Below are 23,217 nucleotides of genomic sequence, written 5' to 3'. Positions count from 1 at the left end.
CATTCGATAACACGGCTTAAAATATTTCTTAAGAAAGACTCCGTCGACTATTACGTTAACTTGTAGGACCCAGTGCGGGAAAAGTCGTCAATTCGCGACTTTATAGAATGATGGCTATTTGTAATCCGAGTTTTTTTTATAGTTCCATATTAAACGGGCATGCTAGTTGTGCGGTTGTTTTCATTTAGCGAGAAAGATGTACAGATCCTCGCGTTCAAAAAAAAAATAATAATAATAATACAAAGCATGAATGCAGGCACATGCGCACACATTTTTGCTACCGCTTTTGTCACTAGGGAGCCGTGTTCTTTGAACTGCAAATGTAACCCAAATGACTGTGCTGACACATTTAGCAAATGCCAGGATTGAGGATAACAGCATATGGTCAAGGGCTAGCGACACAATATTTCCAAATACATCATATTGCCCTTCAAGTATAAATTCTAGACATCTTTATAAAATGTGACTTTTAATGTGCAAGATATGATAAAAAGTATAGCTCATACAATACATCAAATTGGTAACCATCTAGGTTTCATTTGGTTGAGAATTGCAGTAAGTCATCTGCTGTGAGAACTCGGTTACTTAAGTGCATGTAAAGAAGTACAATTCTTAATTAATGTACGTGGTATATGTAATGGGAGAGACCGTTGGACGAAAAAAGGTAACATGGTGAAAGCAAAACTAAATTTCAAACTAACATTCTCGAATTATTGTGTAACACCGCCAAAAGAAAAGAGATCCGACAAAATGCGCCAAGTCTCCCAAATAATAGGTGCAGTCGCTGTATTAAGAAACGGCATTTATCTTTAAGAAAAATAAAAGTTCCATTTAAACTTTATTGAACTCAAGCAAAGTAAAATGTCCATATTCACATATATATTACAGAGTATTAGTTGTCGTTCGGTATATTTCCTGGCATTTAATTGGGCCACATGTTACAAGAGCAAAACAAGCATCAAAACAGTTAGCAGCCGTAATTAAATTCCACAATCACTCAGAATTACATAGAAATATTGAAATCCGCTCATCAGTCGAGCTCAGTTGACGAAGGATTAGAATTGCGACTTTGTCCACCGGTACACAGAAAGAGTTGTAATCCATGTAGGAAAAATACTGTGCGGTTTGGGCATCAACACAGAAAATACTCGCGGGCGTTGGTTTGCAGCAACAAAGGGAAATGAAATACCACTGCGTCAGAAGACTGCAATGGAAAGCAACGCGTGTGACGTGCTTCCAGACTTCCGAAGTGGTATGACAAGATTTGAGGAAAAAATCGAATCGAAGTGGAAACGTGTTTGTAATGGACTGCCCTGTAGCCCGTCTTCTGGCTGCAACGGAAGTCTAAATGCGTGTCCTTCAAAGCAGATGAACAGAGAGTTAGGGAGAAGCAGGGTGCAGCGTCCTTAAGACTTTCCAACCTACGCAGTGTGCTGTCCAATGCTTACATTTGCAGCAATATTCGTGAGCAGGTGTGGGGACTTGTTGAATCCTCGAAAAGTCACTTTACAGGGGGAACACCAGGAAGCCAGAGAAGGTTGAGTACTTCCAGCCGCCCATCAGGTTGCCCTTGTCCAGTTTAAGATACGCCCGGTCTCCCTTCTCCATTATAACCAGGACTCCGTTGCTGGCTGCTTCCCGGGTCACGTCCTGGTCCCCAGCGAAGGCTGAAATCACGGCCCACCCGTTCACCATCAAGCTGACCTGCAAAGCAAGACAAAGTCGGGATCAAACCCAGGCAATGGGGGGACGGGCCCAGCCATTTAGAGATTCCATTAGCAGGGATCACGTAATGCATTATAAAAGACAAATGGATGGGGCCTATATGTTAACATTACACATTTATTCAGTAGTAACATCCATTCACGCCAGTAGTCCAAGTGAGCGGGAGCGGTTGGGAACAGTGCTCCTCTACTTTTTTTGCTTAAGTTTTACTGCTCCTATGCTTTTATTTTAAAAAGAAAGCATTCTGGAACAGTTTCGTTTAAAATTAAAAGTGTAGGAACATGTAGGAAGAAGTGCACACTTGCACTTTCAGTGCACTGCGCCCTTAAACAGCAGGCGCGTGTGTTTGGGGTTTTGTATTGTGCGTGGGAGGGGGCGTGGAAATGGGGTTTGTGGGGAGCAGGGGCTGGCCAGTTGGGAGCATACTTCCACTACTTCTTTTCGTACACTTCGACCACTAAGTCACGCCCATTCGTACAGAAGATGCGCATTGCACGTTCGTCTTAACACTGGTTTCCACAGTTGACATGAACAAAGGTTGGTGCTACTAATTGGTGCCAAACGGGTCTTGATATGTTGATGTAGTGTAGTCCAAAGGGAGACCTACTGTATGTTAGCGAGTGTGGGAGACCTAATGTATGTTAGCGAGTGTGCCCCTGTAATGTAAGAGTGGGAAATACCGTAAGTCTGGTGTCAAAGTTCGATACATCATACGGCAATGTATGGAGCGCCCAGTGTGCTGCATCGAGTGATTCGTTGTGTGGAGTCCACGAGACACTGGATTACCCAAGGGTTTAATGTCCCTGCACGTCCCCCATGTTCAGTCTGCATAAACAGGAAGCACACGGAAATGCTAAAACGAAGTGATCAGCCGAGAAACATCGTGCATTCAGGATTGTGTAGCAACTGCATATTATATGGGTAAAATAGATTATATCGCCAATAATACTACGCTAAGGAGAACGGTTATCACTTTTCTACCTGCTGTAGTGTAGAGAGTGCTACTACACTCTTCTATTTGCAATGTGTGCAGATATTGTGAACAATAACATGTGACTCCTTAATTAAATATTTGGACTTTTAAAATATAGCCAATGTGGAGAGTCGTGTTTTATAAATATGAGGGCAACTAGACCCTGATTTACAAGTGTTTTTCCATGGGAAATCCTCATTGAAAAAGGCTTTGTAAAACAGGCACACGGATACAATGCCTGTTTAGGATGATATCAATAGGTATCTGGCGGATAAAGAGCTGAGTCGGGCTTGCCCGTATTCACACTGTGAGTGCAGGTTGCACACAGAGCTCAGAGGTAAGCGTGTATCTCGCAGATGTATCTTAGCGGCACCCCCTGCTTAATGGCTGTACTCTGTAAACAAATTCTGTAACACAGATAGGCAATGGATAAGGCACATTGCAATTTTTCATACGTGCTAAAAAGTTGCTAAGTCACACAAACAGCAATGCCACTTGGAGCAACACAAGTACTTATTTGCCCAGAGCAGATGTTCCCATATTTGCCTACGACTAAACATGCTTGAATGCACTATAGTAAAAAAAAACACACGCACAAGATAGTCCTCGGTTACAGTGTGGCAAAGCACTTCGCTACCAAACTATGTAGTCTCCATTTAAATGTAGGATGTCCTAAACATGCCCAAGAATACCCAGGAAAGGTGGCACACGAGGACTGGGGAGATGTAAAATAACACATTCCAAACCTGGATCGTCTGTCTGTTGTATACTTTCACCACGTGAAAGTTAAAGCTGTAGACTCCTTTTCTCGGAGATACAAATGTGCTTCTTTCCTTATCGAAGTTCTTTCCAACATTGACTAAAACCTGCAATGCAAAAAAAAAAAAAAGCAGTGGCACTTCAGAGCAGAATAACCAACTCGCACTAGCAGCAAAATAGACAGTGCAGACAACTAATCGCAGGACTCTCCTAAAGTTCATGAAAATAACGCAGGGCAGCACTAGGAAAGCAGTATCGCGACGTACAGCATGAATTGAGACTCCCCAATAAATGTGTTTAAAGATTGCATGAATACACCACAAGAGGGGACACAGTAGGATAATCTCTGGGCAAGGGGGCGGGGGTGCTGGCTCGTCATCATTGACACACTTGACTTAAATGGGAAACGTGTCGCGTATTTTGGCAAACATAAATCAATGAAGTACGTAAACCAGCAGCCTACAGGCTCGGGTACAGTCAGAACGTCGCCTGTACGCACTGAACAGAAAACAGGTGCATGGGCACCTTCCCATCTGTGCCATCTTCGGTCAATCCCCCTTAGGGGACACGGAAGAAGCCGTCTTTGATTTCATCCATCAATCTGGCTGCCATCTCTCCTTTCTACAATTAGAGATAATCTAATAATCGGCAGAGCCTCTCACTCGTCTTCTCTCCACACTCACCCAACTACCACACGCGTACTGAGTTCAGAAGAGTGTGTTGTCATTTTCCCTCCAAAGCCCCCAGCACACACGCCACCTTACATCTGGAGACTACCATTATTGATTCCATATGCTTTTATTTTATTTTGGCTGGTCTTCTGTATGTGCCCGTAGTTAAGCGCGAATCTAGACAGCGTGATCCCTCATACGATGTTTTACGTGTCTCTTCTGCAGCTACATTATCTTATACTTGTTCGTTAAGTGGAGGTAAAACGCAAATTATCCTAATGCAAGGCGGCTTTGACCGAAAGACTTTAAAGAATGATGCTATGTTTCGAAGCTGTCGCACACCGCCATGCCCATGAAAGGCCCGGGAGAAAGCCCGCGGCGACTGCGTGCCACCCTCTAGCCAGCTCTCCACTAGCAGGCAATTTAGGGAAAGGGAGCTGCATGCCGAGCATGGCGCTGTGTAGAAGCACTCACACAATGTGGTGGTGACCCTTTCCGGTAGCAGTGCATATGCCCATAGAATGGCCGATTCTAAATCACTAACGGCCATCCTTGGAAAACATCAATGCACAGTGCAATGGAGCACACCGCCACAAGCCCCTCCGCAAACGCAGTTAGCGATCACAGAACGTCTCCCCTTACCACACTCATCACGTCTGAAGAGACACCTGCGCCCGTGGCTATTGCTTCCTGATGAGTGGGCCCAACACAGGGCCGCAGAGAAGCCCCCAAAAGCTCTCAGTGACCAATGCCTAGAGCGAAGAATGGCTGCCTTCAGCATCCTCACACACATGCTTTGTCCATCTCGCCTCTTGCACACCTCACAGCCAAAGCATGTTTCCAGTCTCCTCTCGCATGGTTTAGGCAGAGAAGGGGGGTGCTGCTATTTGCCCAACCCAAAATCATGGTCAAGGGAGACCAGAGGTAGTAAAAGTAGATGCCAACCAGTGGCAGCTCAAGATGTACTGGCCATATCAAAACGATGTTTGGGGACCCCGTTGCAGGAAACTATGTTCCCAAGGTAATCCCATGGGGCGCACAGATGATAATGGAATGCAAGCCGGGGGTTAAAAGCTGCATACTATCATGGGAGATTCAGTAAGCAGGGAACCAAAACACTAAGGAGCGTATTTTAATTGAGGCTGTAAAGGTAAATGCGGGGTGCGTGACGTTTATGCCATTCATTCACGTCACAGCATATTTATATTCATTTGTAAGGTGAGGAGGGGCAGGATGTAACTTACTGTCCCACTGCTTCCTTTCTTCTCACCATACAAATACTCAGGCATTCGCGGGAGCATGGGCTTTTTCATGCAGGTGGAAATGCTGGGGATTCCTATGAAGTCTGACAGCTTTTAGCACCAGCCAAAAAAATGTGGACTCCATAGGAAACCATTATAAATGCTGACGGCTGGGTGTACATGGCAGGTAGCGTTTACTCCATTTTGCATGGTGGAGTGCAATAGGGCAGTGTACAAGCGTCCTCCCCTTTTGCACTTTGAAATTCAGCGGTGGGGACCCGTTTCCGCAAGCGTGTAACCGGACAGGCCCCCGTCACCTAATTACAACTGAACCAAAAAACTAGCTTCTAAATGCCCACAGAAAAACGATGACGCTCTTCATCAGGAAGTTGCAAATGCAGTTAAAAACAGGGTGAGGAGACAATTTGGTGATAAGAACAGGACTGGACACTGCAAGGCAAGAGGGAGATGACAGCACGAGAGTGCTAGCAAAGGGAGGGTGTAATGCGTGTGGTGCAAAGAGCACATTCCATGAGCTACATTAAAGACATATTTTGCATTGTGATAAGATTGCAAAAATGGAGAGGGCTTTTGTGGGCTCCACTAAAGTTTAACGCCCATTTCAAATGAAAAAATTGAAAGGCACTGGTGCCATCTTTCATCTGCTCTTCACCTGCTTTTGATTGCGTGTCGTCTGAAGAAGCTGCCGCTAAGACGCAGCCGAACCACTGTATCCTGCATATGTATGAATGAGGTCTGAGTCTGTGTAAGAGCTGTGTTGGCATGCTAGGGGAGCTTGGCGTGTTGGGGCACCTGGGGATTCCAGGAGAGATGGTTGTGGATTTGGAGCTGGGCAGGGAACCAGGGTAGAAGCTACTGATGATCTCTCTCTCCTATACTCTGAACTGAACCTGCAACTAAGAGAATAAAGCGTGTTCCTTTTCTACATACCTGGGTCAGCCTTGTTCCTGCTCCTTGTTGTTCCTGGCCCAGGGTAGAGCCTGCAGGAAGCAGGGTACATCACACTGCTATAGTCCCATTGCCCCTGTCCTCGCTGCTTCATCTAGCCACAAGGAATATTCCTTGCACCTGTTCCTCCATTCATGGTGCTGCACCCTCCTCGACAGGTCATACTGATAGCTGATTATTTGCAAAGGGACTTCCATCAGATGCTACAAGCGACTATTTCTCACGGGACTACAATAGACTATTAACACCCTATGCTCACCCACCTTCTAGTCACCACAAAATGTTTGTCTGCATCATACCAATGCTGTTGCCGTTCTCATCCTTCAACAAGCCATTCATTTCGGCCCTCTCCTACCTCCCCAAAGTGTCCAGCTGCAATCTTTAGAAGGAGTGGCATTGTTTGATGAAAAAAGTATAAGTGGCACAAACAGATGTGAACCCAAAAGCCATTAGTCAGAGTGACCCTCCACCCACCACCTGGCTGCGCTCCTTGCCCTTAACTTTCCATCCCTCCCCACCACCAACCCCTCTCCTTACCTGGTCGAAGTGAACGATCATGGTGTGGTTGCTCATCTCCGAGGGTTCGTGGTTGGTGCTCCGGGTGGCGGAGAAGGCCACCTTGGCGCTGCCGGAGCGCACGGAGATGCCAAGCGCAGAGCCCGTGGGGTCGGAGGTCGGGCTGGAGTCGCACACCACTAAGCACTTGCCCTCCAGGATGATGGGCTCCGTGTCGTTCTGCGCCAGGACCAGCGAGGTGGCGACGGCCAGACAGGACAGCCAGCCCAGCAGCGCCCGCTCTAGCCGCTGCGCCATATCTATGTCTCCTCGAGGGCGTCAAAGCGCGGCCACTCCCAAGCGCCCGCGTGCCCGGGTGTCAAGAAGTCGCGCCTCGCTCGCGGGCTCGAACCAGTCGCTCGGGACCAACAGCAGGTTCCGGGAAACGGACGGAACGCGCGCCAAACTCGCGCGCAACGGTTGCCCAAGGGAAGGTTCAACCGCCACTTCTTGCGTGTTACAAAGCGCTCGCGCGTGTTTCTACCAGCCGCGCGAGGCTCGGCAGAGTCGTAGACGCGCAGCTTGGCTTCTTCGACGCTGGTATTTTTTCTGTTGGGTCCTTTGTTCAACTCTAGTGTTGCTTTTCCTTCCCGGTTCCCTCGACAGCTGTCTCCGAGCTCCTCCGGTGCCGACTCTCGCAAGCGGGTGCCGTTTTGAAGCTCTTCGTCGGCTCTACCCTTTCGCCGTTTCTCTCTCGCCTTTGTGTCTCAGATTACATTCCTGTGAAGCCCACCGAGCTATTTTTTGTGACAGCACAGAGCCCGGACAACGCAGACAGTCTCCGAGTCCCTGGGCTGTTTCCTCGGTCCCGCACACATAGCTCAGCTTCTAACGTCGGCCGTGATCAGGTGTCGATGTGTCTGATAGCTCCACTCTGCACACAGAGCGGGAGCAGAGCGCACCTCCCCTTTTCAACGGACCAATCAAAGGGCGAGAACCTGGGCAATGCAGCCAATTGTAGGACTGGGCAACTTGGTGTGGGACCAATCAACGTGCGGTCCGCCTCCGCCCCTGCCATGCGGGATCTCAGTTATAGGTGTGGGGTACAGGTAGAGAGCGGTGCAGCAGACCCCGAGACTAGAGCCCCGCGCCGGGATAGAGTACCTTGGGGGTGCTTCTATAGCACGCTGTAGAACCGACACAGGAGCCCCGCTTTCAAAGCCGACATCAAATCCCGCCGATCCGAGGACAGGACCAGGGGCCGCAGCCCTGCCCAGCAGTATGTGGCTGCACTCCTGCTGCGGACCCTGGGACTGCTGCCTCCCCAGGAGCCCGAGTCATCACACTTTATCAGGATCCTTGGTCCATACCTCTGTCCCAAAACCTTATGCTGGAGAACGCATAGGGAGCCTGGCTCTATACTGCTGCATAGGACATTGGAACTACTGCACTGCTTGGCTGTCTGGGTATCTCCCTGCATAGGAGCTTATCCAGGAGTGTTGAACTGCAGTTCAATTAAGGTGCATGGGTATCAATCCCTACCCCAGAGTTTAAGCAAACACTTTGCCCAGAATCTTGGAACAACACGAGTGACCAAGCTGCGCCCCCATCGGGGAGCAACTGTCGGCAATGGGACCTCTGCCTCGGTAGCTGGATCTTCACTTATGGTCGGCAGCCTGCAACTGCTCATTTGTCTAGGATCAATTGATTTAAGTCCTGTTCGGAGTATGGGATTAGAACCCTGCTCCGGAGTGTGGGTCTACTTGTCAGCCAACGAGCCAAAGCAGAAGCCTAGAACTATACCCCAACTCGGAACATCACCCCCCACCTCCATTGGCAGGAGGACGGGACTGGAACATTTCCCAGATTGTGTTCTGGCGTCCCGGTTTAGGATTGTAGCTGTCTACCCGTTCTTGCAGTAGTACACCTGTTACGTAATATATAACTGACGCAATTTCCTCGAGCCAAAATAGTGCCCTGACCTGTCTCATAGAGCAACTTCGTCCATTGTTCGAAAGTGCAGCATATAGCTGTTCACTTAATCCTGTTAGTGACAAGAGACACTCAGTAGTCTGGAACTGGACACTGGTTCTGCTCAGAGCCATTCCATGAACCTGGGACTGCAACTATTCACGCGAGAAAGTATTTATCTCCTCTAAAGTATGAAACTACAGTCCTTTGCGGGGGCTAGCGTTTCACAAAGACGTGTACTGCGGTGTTGCCCATTCATTCCCTGCTCATACACAACCTGTTAAGGAAGCTAACTGGCCGGTGATCATCACTCCGCTTTAAACGTTGTCTCGACCTAGCTCGGAACAGTAGTCTATTAGACTAATCTAAACCCTAGTCCTGCCTCTGTGGCATCACTTGCCCAAAAGCGAAGCAGAACAGCTCATGAGAGTTCTCAGGATGCAGGCACTAGAGCTGTTGGCCTAGATATATTCACGAGCCTGGTACATATATTCACGAGCCTGGTACTTGACGTTAAATACTGCTCTAGATACAGACCAGCTCTGCCCACGATCCAACCTCCACATCTTGGACTAGATGTAAGGGCGGAGCGGGATGTACTCGTGCCTGCAAGAGGAGATTTCAGTAGGAAAACTGCAGGTAATCTTAAAGAAACACTAACACAAATGATTGCATATCATTTGACCTTTTCCGATCTCGTAATGGGTTCTTAAACATCTCCCATCCAATAATCTCACAAAGCACCTGCATTCGTAAATTCATTTTAAAGTCAGAAAACTGTAGACACCTACTGTTAACGACTAGATTGGCCACAATTTTAGAACGGCAACATGTCTCAATCACCCTACCTTCCCTCGTACACCAGATTCCACACTAAGAGCAGGACACACCAACCTTTTCACTGTGCTCAGCATTTCATGTTTGCATTCTATTATCTGTACAACCAATATTCCTTGCAAGCAAAATGACTTGAGATATATATATTTAATGTCACAGTTTATTACAAGGCACACGGCAGCCAGGGAACGCCTTCCCCTACAATGAATGTTGCACACAATAAAACGCTTTTTATTCTTAGTATACTATGGATTCTTTTTGAATAGGCCTCCGACCCGTCCCGCAAACAACCTCCACCAGCACCCCGTGTCGCAATGGACTAGGAACCAGGCTGGTGTGTATTAATAAGATATTTTATTAATTTTGTATTCAATATAAATGAGGATAATCAAGATACAACAGCGAACAGAATTGTGGCAACACAAATGCAATATCCTATCAAGAGTGACCAGGTTGAAATAGACTGTTACACTTGCTTTTGTTTTAATGACAAAACTGGAAAATAATTCCACACAAAGTGATAGCAGCTACAGTTAATCACTCCCTCTGTAACACTCACCCCCACAAACATCAACTGGACTTGATTCCTTTGAATGGAAGGCAGTGGCAAGAAGTAGGACTATAGGGTAAAAATCGGTTTTGTGGTGAAGCTCACCATTACAAGATGGGAAGCCAGCAAAGAAAGGGAAAATCCGTTTTTGAAGCAAGATGGAAGAAGGTTTTTTAAAATTATTTCTCACAACTGCTAGGGGACAGAATAGAAGACCATTTGTACTATGTACACTTAGGAGACAGGCACAGTTTTAGAGAACACTAACCAGCACACCAGGGACAATAGAAATAAAGTAGGAAAATCGTTTTTTGGGAGAAAGCAAATGCAAAGGGAAAATACAGTGGCAAATGGAAATTCATTTATACTGAAGTTTACAATGCCAGGTAGGCTCTGGGAAAGGGGTTTAGCTCCCAAAACTAAAATCAGTTTTGGTTCAGAATGACAGATGCAAAGAGGAATGACACAGGCAGGTAATAATTCAAACACAGACAAATTTGCTTTTCAGCTCACAAGGGGATTCATTCTTTTGGGGCAACACTTTAATGACTATAACAACAACAACACTGGGAAAAAGACTGCTGGTTTTGAACCCCAACAATCTCACCCCTGTGAAATTCAATAGGGGAATTAATTGATTTACTTACAAAAATACTAAGGATTTACACTGACAAATGAGGGGTTTTTCAATGGGGATACACTAACATACACCCGCAAACAAGAGATTCTTCTATGGGGAGATGACTGTCCTACACTGGCAATGGGGAAATATTGGATGCAGTGCTACAAAAATGAAAGGCTTATGCATTTTAGGGCTGGGGTTACTGCCACTTACATAGCAAGCCTTTGTTTAAGTTTCAGGAAAGCCAGCTGCATCTCAGGACACTCTGGGAAGATAGGGCAGGGTTCTGGTCACTGCACTCTCAAAGATGATAAGTTTCATCAGCCCTCTCTCCATCCCCCTTTTTCTGTCTTCCCTGGTTGTTTTGTGTCTCCTGTCCTAGTACAGTCCCCCTTATAAAGCAGAAATTACATCACTAATTTTACAATCTAGAGGGAGTACCGTGCAATAATCCCTGCTGCTAGGATTGGACACTTATCCTCTCTCCATCCCCAGTCAGGATTGGTTTATGGATTTTTGAGCAACATCTGTCTTTTCCCATTCATCAGCATCCTTTGTTCTCCTTTCAACTTTTTGGCAAAAACGAGTTATGTATCATAACTTCATAATTGTACTAGCAACTGCAATACGAAACATATATTCTGTTTTAGCTGATCATGGGGAATTAGATAAACTGTCATATTTTTGTTGTTTTCATAAAATGTACAACAGTTATGAATATGTAAATTATCAGGCATATTCCTAATTTCATTTTCAACCTTTTCATTCACTTTCACAATTGTAACATGTTCAGATCAGCCAGAAGCCTAGTCCAACTGGCCATTACGGTTCCTAGAGTCACAGGTAAATGCATTTTATACCTCCAAAACCACCTGGAAATTACATTAAAAATGCCATAAAAAAAATAATCCTCAGTCTGATTAATGTGCAAATTCCCTAAAAAGGAAATAGTCTTTTAAATTAAATGATGAGTTTTTCTGTCAGAAAATGGATGGCTGCTCCATCCCCCACAGCCATCTGTTCTCCTTGGTCAGCCTGTGACCAGAGATTTGTATGAGTCTCTTTGGAGTTAGTGTGGCCTCTTTGAAGTGGGTGCAGCAAGGATTCACAACTTTTAGTCATGCTTCAGCCAAGTATGGCCTTCTATTGAAGTCCCTGCTTTCCTGCTAGCCAGTCTGCACAACATAGGGAATTTTGATGCCTTCAGCAGAATCCAATTTTATTGCGAGCTTGTTATGTGAGAGATATGGCATCCAACTGGAGTGGGGCTTTTCATTGTGAAGTTTTGCGCCCAGCCAGAACAGGCTTTTCCTGAAGTAAGTGTCTCTCCAACCGCCACTCAAGTTCTGCGGGGGGACCATAACATACATTGCTTTGGTCAACCCACACATCCTGTTCTGCTTTCCTGACATTTTTCCGTGAGCAGTGATATCTTTTTCCATTGTGGCTTTTTAAAGCTGTTTTTATTTGCAATCATGTGTGCAGTCCATTTTTACTTCCAATGTTTAAAAATCCTGTTTCCATGTCACAGGATTCTTTGATTCCTCCTTCTTTTGTGAATTAAACTGCTGCTTGTCCATGGATAATGAAAGGTAGGTACTCATGGTTCTTTAATTTTAAATGAACAACAAAAGAAAAAGCCAGGCCGTTTTTGTTGCAGTGTTTAAATTCCTGCCATTCATGTGACAGGCAAAGCAAAAGCCGCGTTTTTGGTTGCCGTGTTTAAATGGCTGCTATTGTGGGGTGCATTTAAAGGCCTCAAACAGAAGTCCCATTTACATGAACAGCAGCCATTTAAACACTGCAACCAAAAACGTCCTAGCTTTTGCTTTTATTTTCACATGAGTGGCAAGAATTTCAACACTGCAACAAAATCGGCATGGCTTTTGCTTTTATTTCACAGGAGTGGCAAGAATTTAAACACTGCAACAAAAACAGCTTGTCTTTTTCTTTTTGTTAATGTAAAATTAAAGAACCATGGGGAAATGGGCCTACCTGTCATTATCAATGGACCAGCAGCAATGTAATTCACCCAAGAAGGAGGAATCAAAGAATCCTGTGACATGGAAAACATGATTTTAAAAGCATTACAATCAAAAACCTCCTGCAAAGCTGTTTGCAAATAAAAATGGCTTTAAAAAGCCACAATGGAAAAGACATCACTGCTCACAGGAACATGTCAGGAAAGCAAAACCTGATGTGGGGGTGGGGGACTAGGGGGATGACGAAAGCCAATGTATAGTTTTTTTCACTCACAAAACTCCTGTGAACATGTGAAGAGACACTTACTTCAGGAAAAACCTGTTCTGGCTGAGTTCTAAACTTCACAATGAAATGCCCCACTTCCAGCTGGATGTTACACCTCCCATCTAATGACACCCTGCAATAGAATCTGCTGCTGCAGGTGTTGAAAGCCCACTGTTGCCCAGACTGTCTGGCACTGAAGGCAGTTAAAGCAAGGCACTTCAAGGAAAACTCATCCTGTAATGGATTTATGATGCGGCAGACTCCAGAACAGGACTCTTTCCACTGGCAAGGGATGTGGCACACAATAAAAACGCTTTTAATTTGATTGATTTTGGATTCTGCTTTAAGAAGGCACCCAAACCGTCTCACACCCCCTTTGAAAAACACCCCATGTCGCAATGGACAAGAAACCAGGCCAGTGTGTAAAATGAAATATTTATTTATTTTTTAATTTCAAATGCAAAATCAAACGAATCAAATGTAGGGCAGCAATCACCAGTGTGGTGATAATATACAGCAATATGCTATAATACATTTAATTTAACTTTCTGACATCAGATACATCAATGTAAATATGAATGGAAGCAAGATCACTTTGTGTCACACTCATAGATAGCACTTGTGTTAGGTACTCCTCCTGCAAAACTCCCCCAAACCCATGCTGACTAAATTATGTGTGGGTGGAAAGGAGTGTCAAGGAGTCAGAAATAAGAGGCAAACATCAGATTTGAAATTTGACCTACCACCCCAGAATGGGAGGCCAACACAAAATGAAAACCTTGAAAAAGGAGTAAAATGGTACTCAGGGCTCACTGGATAATTAGAGGTCAGTTTACATGTGCAGTAGAATGGATAGGACAGGAGTTTGTGGAGCTGTATTAAAGAGTCAAGAAAGCTTAAAAGCTACAGGGCATGGTACTAAAGCAACATGAATACAGGTGAGAAAATCGACTTTGGGAAGGAAAGCAATGCAACAAAAATTACACGTGGCAAAATTGCAATTTCTTTTTCTACACAGACTTCAAACAGGCAAACAGCTAACAAAATAGGCTAAACAGTCAACATCAGAGACCAGTTTTTCTGATGGAGTACAAAGGCACATAACAGATAGGATACTGAAGTGAAGGATGACTCTTTATGGGGTGACAGTATGGGTTTCTTTATGGGAATGAAAATCAGATTTTATAATGAAAGCAATCACACGGGCCAAAATCGGTTTTGTAAACAACATGATTCGTTCTACTGAGACTGTATTTTAGTGGCTAGATCATTAAAGAAAGACACTGCACACAAGGAGGTTGATTTGCAATTTTAAACAATTTGTGCCAGGTTCCTTCCTAGAGGGGAATTCATTAATTTATTTCAAAAATAGTAGTAAGGACTTATACAAAGGACTTAAATGATTAGACACACATTATACTACACAGATTCTTCTAAGGACCGGATAAACAGAGGATGCTGATGATTTGGGAGATTACTAGGGTTCTTATGGGATTTTTATAGGATTTGGACAGAATGCAAGGTAACAGAGTGGTGTATGCAGCTTTCTGGTACTGGGGAGTGTGATACTTACAAGATGCGCTTGAGTTGGGTAGTTTGGACAGCTAACCGGGTCTCTGGACAGCGGCTGGGCTCTCCTTTGTGGGAACAGCTGGGCAAGATGGGTCTGGTAACTGTGGACAGTGGGATGCATCAGCTGGGCAGAGGTGTCTAATTGCTGGATTCTCCCCAAGGGATCAGCAGCCTTTCCTCCTTTCTCCCTGAATTATTGAGATGAATCTGGTTCTGGATAGGTAATTCTGGACAGGAGGTTCTGAATAGGTGGTTCTGGATAGGTGGTTCTGGAAAGGTGGTTCTGCCTGGATCTGGATCAGCTACCTCTGGACCTGGTTCTGGAGTCTTGCAGGGTGAATTTTGAATGTTGCATATCCCCATGCCTCCCTGCCTAGCTCTTATATAAGCAGAATGACATCAGAGAATTTACAATGTGGGCGGATATAATCTGGACATACCTCTTGAATAAGATAGGTCAGGCTATACCTGGCGCCACCTCTCTCCGAGCTGATTGGATTGAAGGAAGTGACCTCCCCTTAGGTGTCTGCATTTTATGATTCCTTTTGTCTCCCAAGCCACATTTTTCACAAAAAGAAGTTATGGAATACAACTTTATATTTACAATAGTCCCCAATATACAAATCAGATAGGCAGATCCCATATTTCACAAGGAATTTTCTGGTTCAAACGGCAAGTATGTATGAAGCTGCTTCGCCCTTTGGGCGACATTTCGCAGTTTTTCAGTGGAAATTCCCCAGAAATATCTTTTTACTAACATTCACGTCGCCCGTGTGCCAGGAAGACACACATTGGGCCTCATTACAACGTAGGCGGCTGCGGAATGAACGGTGCCGGTAAGGGACCAGCACCATTCATTCCGGGCTGCCACATAACGAGGTCTGCAGCGGGTACCTCTCTGGACACCTGGCCAGACCAGGCGTGCAGAGCGGGACCCGCTAGAAGACCAGGATGCTAACAATGGGCCTGTCATTAACGGGCCCATTGTTAGCACCCTCCCCATTCCCATTGAGCCCTATGGGGGCTCAAATGGGGATATACCGGGTCCGGGTCCCACGAAAGGGAATTACTAGGCCCTCCAAGGTCGGAATGGCCCGGTAAGTCCCCTTTTGCGGGATCCAGTACCAGGTTTGGGGGTAGTCATTCCGCTAAAAACGGCATGGCTACCTCCAAACTCGTAATGATGCCCATAGTCTTATTTTCCTTGTCCACAAATTACATTAAAACTGTCATAATCTCACATTACTGCTTATTCAGATTAGTGAAATAAATGTCTTTATGCAAAAAGTTCTTTCAAGTCTATGGATGGCATTTTTCACTGTATGGGCGTTCCTCCAAATCTCCACAGCCAACCTACCCCCTCTGTGTCAGTCTGAACAACAGGGTTACTATAGCACCCTTTCATCCTAGGCAGTTGAAGCTGGGAAGAGGTGTCAAAGGAATTCACACTTCTTTGTGGCAGGGCTAGTTCCCCTTGGTACAATGTCCCTTGCTATAGAAATGCCAGCCAGTCTGACGAGGTCGTGTATTTTCACACTTTGGCCCTTTCATATTTTGTGGAGGGGATTCCTTTCCCAGGGGGTTGGTACATTTGAAGTGCCTGCCTTGCCAAACAGGTTCTGCTGTTTGCAAACATGTTTTTTCTTTTTCTCTCACAGAAACCCAAGTCTTTTTTAAAATAAATATAATATACATTTAAACCACCTCAGCCCCACACATATAATACTGTTCCTGTGCGAGTTGTGGGATGATTTCACATTTAGTTTTCGAAAGAGCAGTTTTCTTGCTTTTGCAAAAACGGATTTATAAGTGTTCATTTTCTACATGTTGATTTCACAAGATGCAGTTTTCTTTGCATTTGCTTTCCGAAGGTTTTTTATAGCTCTGATCAGTCCGTTTCTGTACACAGGGATATGCTTGAAAAATGGTTTCTTGGTAATTGACATATAGCAAGAGAGATAGAGCTTTCTTTTGAAGTACTTTGTGTGGGTTAATTTGTTTCCAAAGTGAATCGTAGCTGTGCGGACTGAAATGAAATTCTCTGTTCTTCACAGACTTTATTTGATTAAACAATGCCATTCTGGGATGGATGGCCTTGTTTGATGGTGTTCTACATAAAATAGATGGACATGGCTGTCTTTTACCAGAACAAAGCTGTGTGATGTTTAGAAAGAAAGTAGCATCAGTGTGAGGTCGTTTTAATAACACAGGACATTTTCTTGTGCAGCTTTGAGTTTTTTTGTTGTTGAATGGAATGAAAGAACAGCAGCGCTGAGCCATTCTGCCTGTGAGATATTTTCTTTGGGTTCACATGAAGAAAACAAAATGCAGGCCATTCTTGGGGTGGCTATGTTCAAAACCACAGCCATTATTTTTGTAACTGCTAAAATGCAGTTTTGTGATGCAGGGGATTTCTGTTGGGGCTGGTAAATATACCACACATAATCTCCCCCCCTGTTCTCCTGTGACTTCTTGTTGAGGGAGAGTAGGGCAAAGTGGGGTTCATCTGGTGGAGGTCTTCGTCATCAGGAAGCGGCACACCAGGATTTCCTTCCGTCTTTCGGTTGGAGAATATGGAGTGGCACCCCCTTTCCTTCCTTCCCTCTCCAGATTCCCTGGGAGGTCCTCACCAGTGTAGGAGGTAATTAAATTAATAATCTAATAGGAGATAGTTAAACAGGTTTTAGAATCTTTCACTGACATTCTTCCCGGAAGGGTTACACCAGTGGAACAATGGATACAGTTAAAATCTCCCATATTCTTTTCTTTACTTTACATTTAGACAATAATATCAAGTACATTACTCCACAGAACCATAACATTATTTGGGTTTTAAAACACATTTTCTTCCATTATTACAGTACCACTAAAAGAAAACACTCCCTGTTCTACAGATATACCTATGAACATACATATTTTCTTCTGTTTTCTTTCTCCTCTTTCTTCTGAGGTCTCCACTGTTGGATTTTCCTTTGGCTCATCAACCAGCTGCAAAGTATGTCTGGCCTGACAACTTTTTTAACTGATTAATGTGGACACACTTCTCTTCTGACAGCTCCCCTTTGGGGGATGCGGATCCTGTAGGGCCAGGCCTGGGATGGTGACCTCTTCTCCACTTTTGAACTTCAAGGGCCTACGGTATTAATGGGGCTGACCGGAAGGCTTTCTTTAGGATTCCCAAAGCCCTTGCGTTTTACCCTCCAGTTGGGACCAGGCTTGGCAATTACTGAGATCCAAATTAATTTCAAGTCAGTTGAGAATGTTACTGCCTAAGTAAAAGGCAGAGGGAACACCTTGCACGACCCAACAATTATGTTCTATGCTTTTTACCAGAGATAGACATTTTTTGCATACAACTGCTAAGCAGAAGATGTTTGGAGTGGGGAATTTCCAGATCCCATACCCATTGATAAACTGACTCAACAGCGGGAAAGGTCTGGTCTTTTGGGAATTTCCTGAATAACGCTTTGCTGATGAAGCTTTCTTCACTATTCAGGCCAACTATGGCGAGAACAGACTCCCTCCCTCATTTAACTGCATGGGGAGGAACAGCTGTTCACCCTTCTTCTGAATCTCAGCCAGGTTATTTTTTATTTTTTATTTGAGTTTATTGAGATTTTCAAAAAAGAGAAAAAGACATTACAAAACAATGTTAGAGACCTAACAAAGTGGTGTACAAACAGTCAAAGCATTTCCCCCAACAGTGTGTGTGCTGAATACTCCCACCCCAACCCTCCCCGGAACACTCTCTCCTCACTCAATCACTGATCTACATATTTATAAAAGACTCGATTGGTGCACAGTGCAATTTCTCTAGCAACAGTAGTAGTCCTGGTTGTCTCTGTATGGCCCCCTCTGAGCAGTGGTGTAGATCTCTTTTCAACCAATAATTTGGTATACTCTCACCGGGGGAGTCAGTGATTTTATCTATGCCCCCTCCATTTCCTAATGATTAGTCTCAGGCATATATTTACACACAAAGGGCCTCATTACGACCCTGGCGGAAAGGGGTTTGCGGCAGCGTTAGCTGCGCCAACCCCTTTCCGCCAATTACGAGTTCCCTTTCCGCCATGGCGGTTTTTACACCTGCTTTTAGCGGGTGTAAAAAACCATGGCGGTAAGGGAACTTGGTGTTAATTACGCCACCGTAATTTACGGTGGCGTAATTAACCCCTTCCCCACTACCATTATGCCCTATGGGGCAAAAATGGGAATGGGGAAGGGTAAATGGGGATTGGGGATTTACCGCCCCGCCAAGGTCGGAATGGGGCGGTAAATCCCCTTACCGCCATGGCGTAAACGTAGTTAGCGCCATGGCGGTAAAGTCACGGCCCTGGCGGTAACTTACCGCCAGGGTCGTAATGAGGCCCAAAGTCTCCCAAAGCGTCACATTGCTCTGATTTTGCATGTAGGGTCGAGGTTATTTTTTCCATAACACAGATGTTTAATGCTACATCAACCCATTCACCCTTGCTTTGTGTACTTTCAGACTTCCACTTCATTTCCAGGGTGGCGCACGCTGCCAACTAAAGGTGAGCTGCCAAACCCTTGATTCTGTTGCCTTCGTCTTCAGATCTTTCGAACCCAAAAATACCAAGAAAAGTGTTTGCAGTCTTCTGAATTCCATCCAGATATTTGATCCACCCCAGGATCTCATCCCAATAAACTCTGATCCGGGGGCAGCCCCAGCACATGTGCCAGTAGTCGGCAATTTCACCACATTTATGGCAGCACAACGGGCTCATTGATTGGAACATCCTAGAGAGCCTGAGGGGGTCATATTGCCATCTGTGTAACAATTTGATTGCATGGAGATTATATTGATTGGATATAGAAACCTGGGGGCCGGCCCTGCACATCCTTCCCCACATTTCCGGGTCAACTTCTTCACCCAGATCTCTCTCCTGTCTACTCTTCAGTCGCAATGTGGAGCCTCTCCCAGCCTCGATCAGTTCCCTATACATAGCAGAAATCAAACCTTTCATTTCCGTTCTGGAATTGAACAGCTTTTCAAAGGGGGTAAGTTCCCTACTTGTGTTATCCTTCCACTTATCCTTTGTCAGGATACCCTTGATCTGCAAGAATTGTTATACAAGTAGGGGACCCAAACCCAAGGCTTCTCCCAGTTCCGAAATCGTGATGAAGGAGCCATCCTTCCATAACTGATCCACCCTCTCCAGTCCAGCCTCAAACCAGGATTGGAATCTCTCCAAATTGGGAATGCCTTCCCTGATGCCGGGGGCCCATAGATGGCTCAAGGGGGACGGCCATGAGGTAACCTTTCGCATGTCACTCTTCTCCCTCCATATTTCCCAGATAGTCCCCAGTATCGGGTGGTCCCTCAATCTCCGTAACAATGTGTTTCTTGGTACCCACAGCCATTCAGAGACGGTTGCCGGAGCCAAATAATGATTGTCTAGTGCAATCCATTGGGGTTCTTTATGGCTCCGTAAGTGGAGAATCAGGATTCGTAGTTGGGCAGCTTGATAGTATTTCCTCAGGTCTGGTAGTCCCACCCCACCATTATCGTTTGGTAGTACCAGGGTGTCATAGGCAACCCTCGCTCTCTTTCCTTGCAGAGGAACCTTACAATAGCTCTTTTAACTTCATCAAAGAAGAGCTTTGGCAATTTAATAGGAAGCATCTGAAAGGGGTAGAGAAAACGGGGGAGGAATACCATTTTAATCGCATTAAGCCTACCCAGCCAAGATATAGTCAGTTTTGCCCATTTAGCGAGGTCAGCATGAAACTTTAGGAGGAGGGGGGGAATTGGCTTCGTAGAGTTAATTTATATCCCTCGTGACCTGTATGCCCAGATATTTTAGCTTGGCATTTTCCACCACGAGACCTAGTGGGCTGAATCTATCTATATCTGCTTGTGTGGTTTTGTGCAGGGGAAATAAGATTGATTTGGCCATATTAATTTCGAAACCCGAGAGTACCCCATACTCTTTGATTAGTTGGATTGCTCTGGGTAAATTGAAGATGTGGGGTTCGAAATGTGCAAGAGTAGGTCATCTGCATACAGAGCCACTTTTTATTCAGTTCCTCCTAATTGAAGTCCCTCCACCCAATGGTCATCTCTTAGTTTTTGGGCTAGGGGTTCTAGTGAGAGCACAAAGAGTATTTCCGAGAGAGGGAAGCCTTGTCGTGTTTCCCTGCCTAGTTCAAACCAGCAGCAGTATTCTCCATTTATGAAGACGGACGCTTTGGGGGATGTGTACACTGCCTGGATTCCTCTCCTAAATTTCGGGCCTATCCCCACCTTGCGGAGGACTGCCATCAGAAAGCCCCATTCAACCCTGTCAAAGGCCTTCTCTGCATCAACCGACAGAAGGGCTGGGTCATTGATCATATTCTGGGATGCATTAATCAGATGTAGGGTCTTTCTCGGAGTGGCGGAGAGTGGCAGTCGTGCTACCTGATTTTACAGTCTGTTTTCGCTGCCTATTGCCTGCATCAGAGGAAGTGTGTGCCAAAAACCTCTTCAAAACCTCCTTCAGTCTGCAGAGCGGACACGTAGTGGCGGAGAGTGGCAGTCCTGCTATTTGATTCTACAGTCTGTTTTCACTGCCTATTGCCTGCATCAGAGGAGGTGTGTGCCAGAAACCTCTTCAAAACCTCATTCAGTCTGTGGAATGGCCGCGGAGTGGCGGAGAGTGGCAGTCCTGCTACCTGATTCTACAGTCTGTTTTCACTGCCTAGTGCCTGCATCAGAGGAGGTGTGTGCAAGAAACCTCTTCAAAACCTCATTCAGTTCGTGGAGCGGACGCGGAGTGGCGGGGAGTGGCAGTCCTGCAGTCATGAAAGTCAAGACTGCGAGGACTGCAAAGGCGGCCCCTCCGCCCGCCTCCGCCCCATCGCCTGAAGAGGAAGCGCGACAGCTTTTGAGGAGCTCCCTTCCCAGTCTGGACCTTGTTGTCACGCTCACCTGATTCCCACAGAGGCGCAGGTCTGGCTTCGAGTGCTGATGCTTCTTCAATGGTGATGCGCAGGACTCTGAAGATGGACTCACTGGCTCGCAGGAATATTCCCCTGTGCGTGAAAAGGGAGTATTACCTACTGACGGAAAAATGCTCAAGCCTCCCATTCCCTTCCAACCCTCCACGATACCCTTCCTCGATTCCCCGTGAAGCCTCACCTTAGGGTCAGGAAGGATGAGCTCTCCATCCTGCTTCTGATGCAGGGGCACGTTGAAACCCAGTTACTTCACTGGATTGAGGTTTGATGGGAGTTCAAATAAGCTTGACTATTCAGGTAAGGCGCTGTAAGAGTTCTGTAGCAAGTTCAAAAGTTCAAGCTTAATAATAATGTTCATTGTCTTATTGCAGCAAGCGCTAACGCTTATGTCTTTTTCCCCTTAGGGGCCGGAGTTCGGAATGCCGGAGATATGGCGCCGACCCGAAGTGAAACGTGCAGTTCCAGTAAATGACAGGTAAGTTCTGGATGAGCGTTCGTGTAATGTCTTTGCATTCGCTCATTCAATGTCTTTGTCTTTTTTCCCCATAGGGGCCGGGGTCCGGAATGCCAGGAAGCGGCAGGACCCGAAATGAAATGGGAATTACCTAACAGGTAAGTCTTAGAAGGAAACTGAGCTTTTCCTATTCCCTTCCTTCTCTCACCTTGTGTTCTTGTCTTTTTCTCTCTAGGCTCTGGGAAGTGGCTGCGGATCTGGATGATCGCTGCTGAAGATGGAGGTGCCCAGGAAAGGTGAGTGAAATGCAGCGCTGCAGCGATCGAAGCGAAATGCTTTTAAAATGATGTCTTCCCTTTCAGGATTGTCGGTGTGATGTCTCCGTGATGCTGCTTTAGCAGCTAAGGTCTTCTTCCTCTCCAATTCTCTCTTAGCAGTTGACCCAGGATGCCGACAGGCGTGGCTGAAGTCCAGAAGCAGGAGCTGACACGGTGAGGGTCCAGCTGCGAGGAGCAGAACAACGCGAAGCGTGAGTTGCTGATCGGGTGTGGTTTAAATAGCTTTGGAAGAAGTTCCAGGAATGTATCCTTCCACCGATCAGGTATGTATCCTTCCCCGACCACACCCAGGGAAAGTAGTCCCACAGGTAAAGTAGTTCCATTCAGGCCTCAAGAGGGCCTGGATGTAGCAGCATGGTCTGCATCAGGTAAGTGCACATTAAAACACTTGAACACATGTCTAGTTTTATGAGCCTGGCGCCTAAGGCGCCAGGACAGGGGTCCAACATGAGCCTGGCGCCTAAGGCGCCAGGACTGTGTCCAAAGGGCCCCAGCTTGGGCCCGCTGGCACTTCCCTGGGGGAAATGATGCCTGCCTCTGGGGTTGCTGGGTCGGACCTGGCTCCTTGGAGGTAGGCATCATGACACTTGTTCATGAGCCACAGCAAGTATTGGAAAACTTTAATAAATCAACTACCATCTATGATGAGTGTTTGCCAACCTCTTTTAGCCTTCAAAACGCTAAGCCTGTCACCACACTGTCATCTATTGATAGTCTAAGTGTTGCAGATCCGACAAACAGTAATTGTGTACCATTTGCAGAAAATGAAGAGCTCTCTTGTCAAAAGTCCGCGCTTATCCAGCCTCGCAGCGACATGTTTCCCCATTGACTTT

General features: G+C 45.8%; 1 protein-coding gene across 1 annotated transcript; it reads right to left on the bottom strand.

The window, feature by feature from the left end:
• Positions 1–452: 452 nt before the first annotated feature.
• On the bottom strand, positions 453–7,769 carry CBLN1 (cerebellin 1 precursor). The gene is made up of 3 exons (XM_069607044.1): positions 6,876–7,769; positions 3,445–3,564; positions 453–1,704 (listed from the first exon to the last, which is right to left on the bottom strand). Exons 1-3 carry the CDS (start codon positions 7,149–7,151, stop codon positions 1,507–1,509), a joined length of 594 nt encoding a protein of 197 aa, XP_069463145.1. The 5' UTR covers positions 7,152–7,769; the 3' UTR covers positions 453–1,506.
• Between the last annotated feature and the right edge of the window lie 15,448 nt (positions 7,770–23,217).

This window comes from Ambystoma mexicanum, chromosome 1p (assembly GCF_040938575.1).
Source record: "Ambystoma mexicanum isolate Mex_15411 chromosome 1p, UKY_AmexF1_1, whole genome shotgun sequence".
NCBI lineage: Eukaryota > Metazoa > Chordata > Amphibia > Caudata > Ambystomatidae > Ambystoma > Ambystoma mexicanum.
Note: the sequence above shows the minus strand (reverse complement) of the source record. Positions and strands in the feature narration are given on the sequence as shown.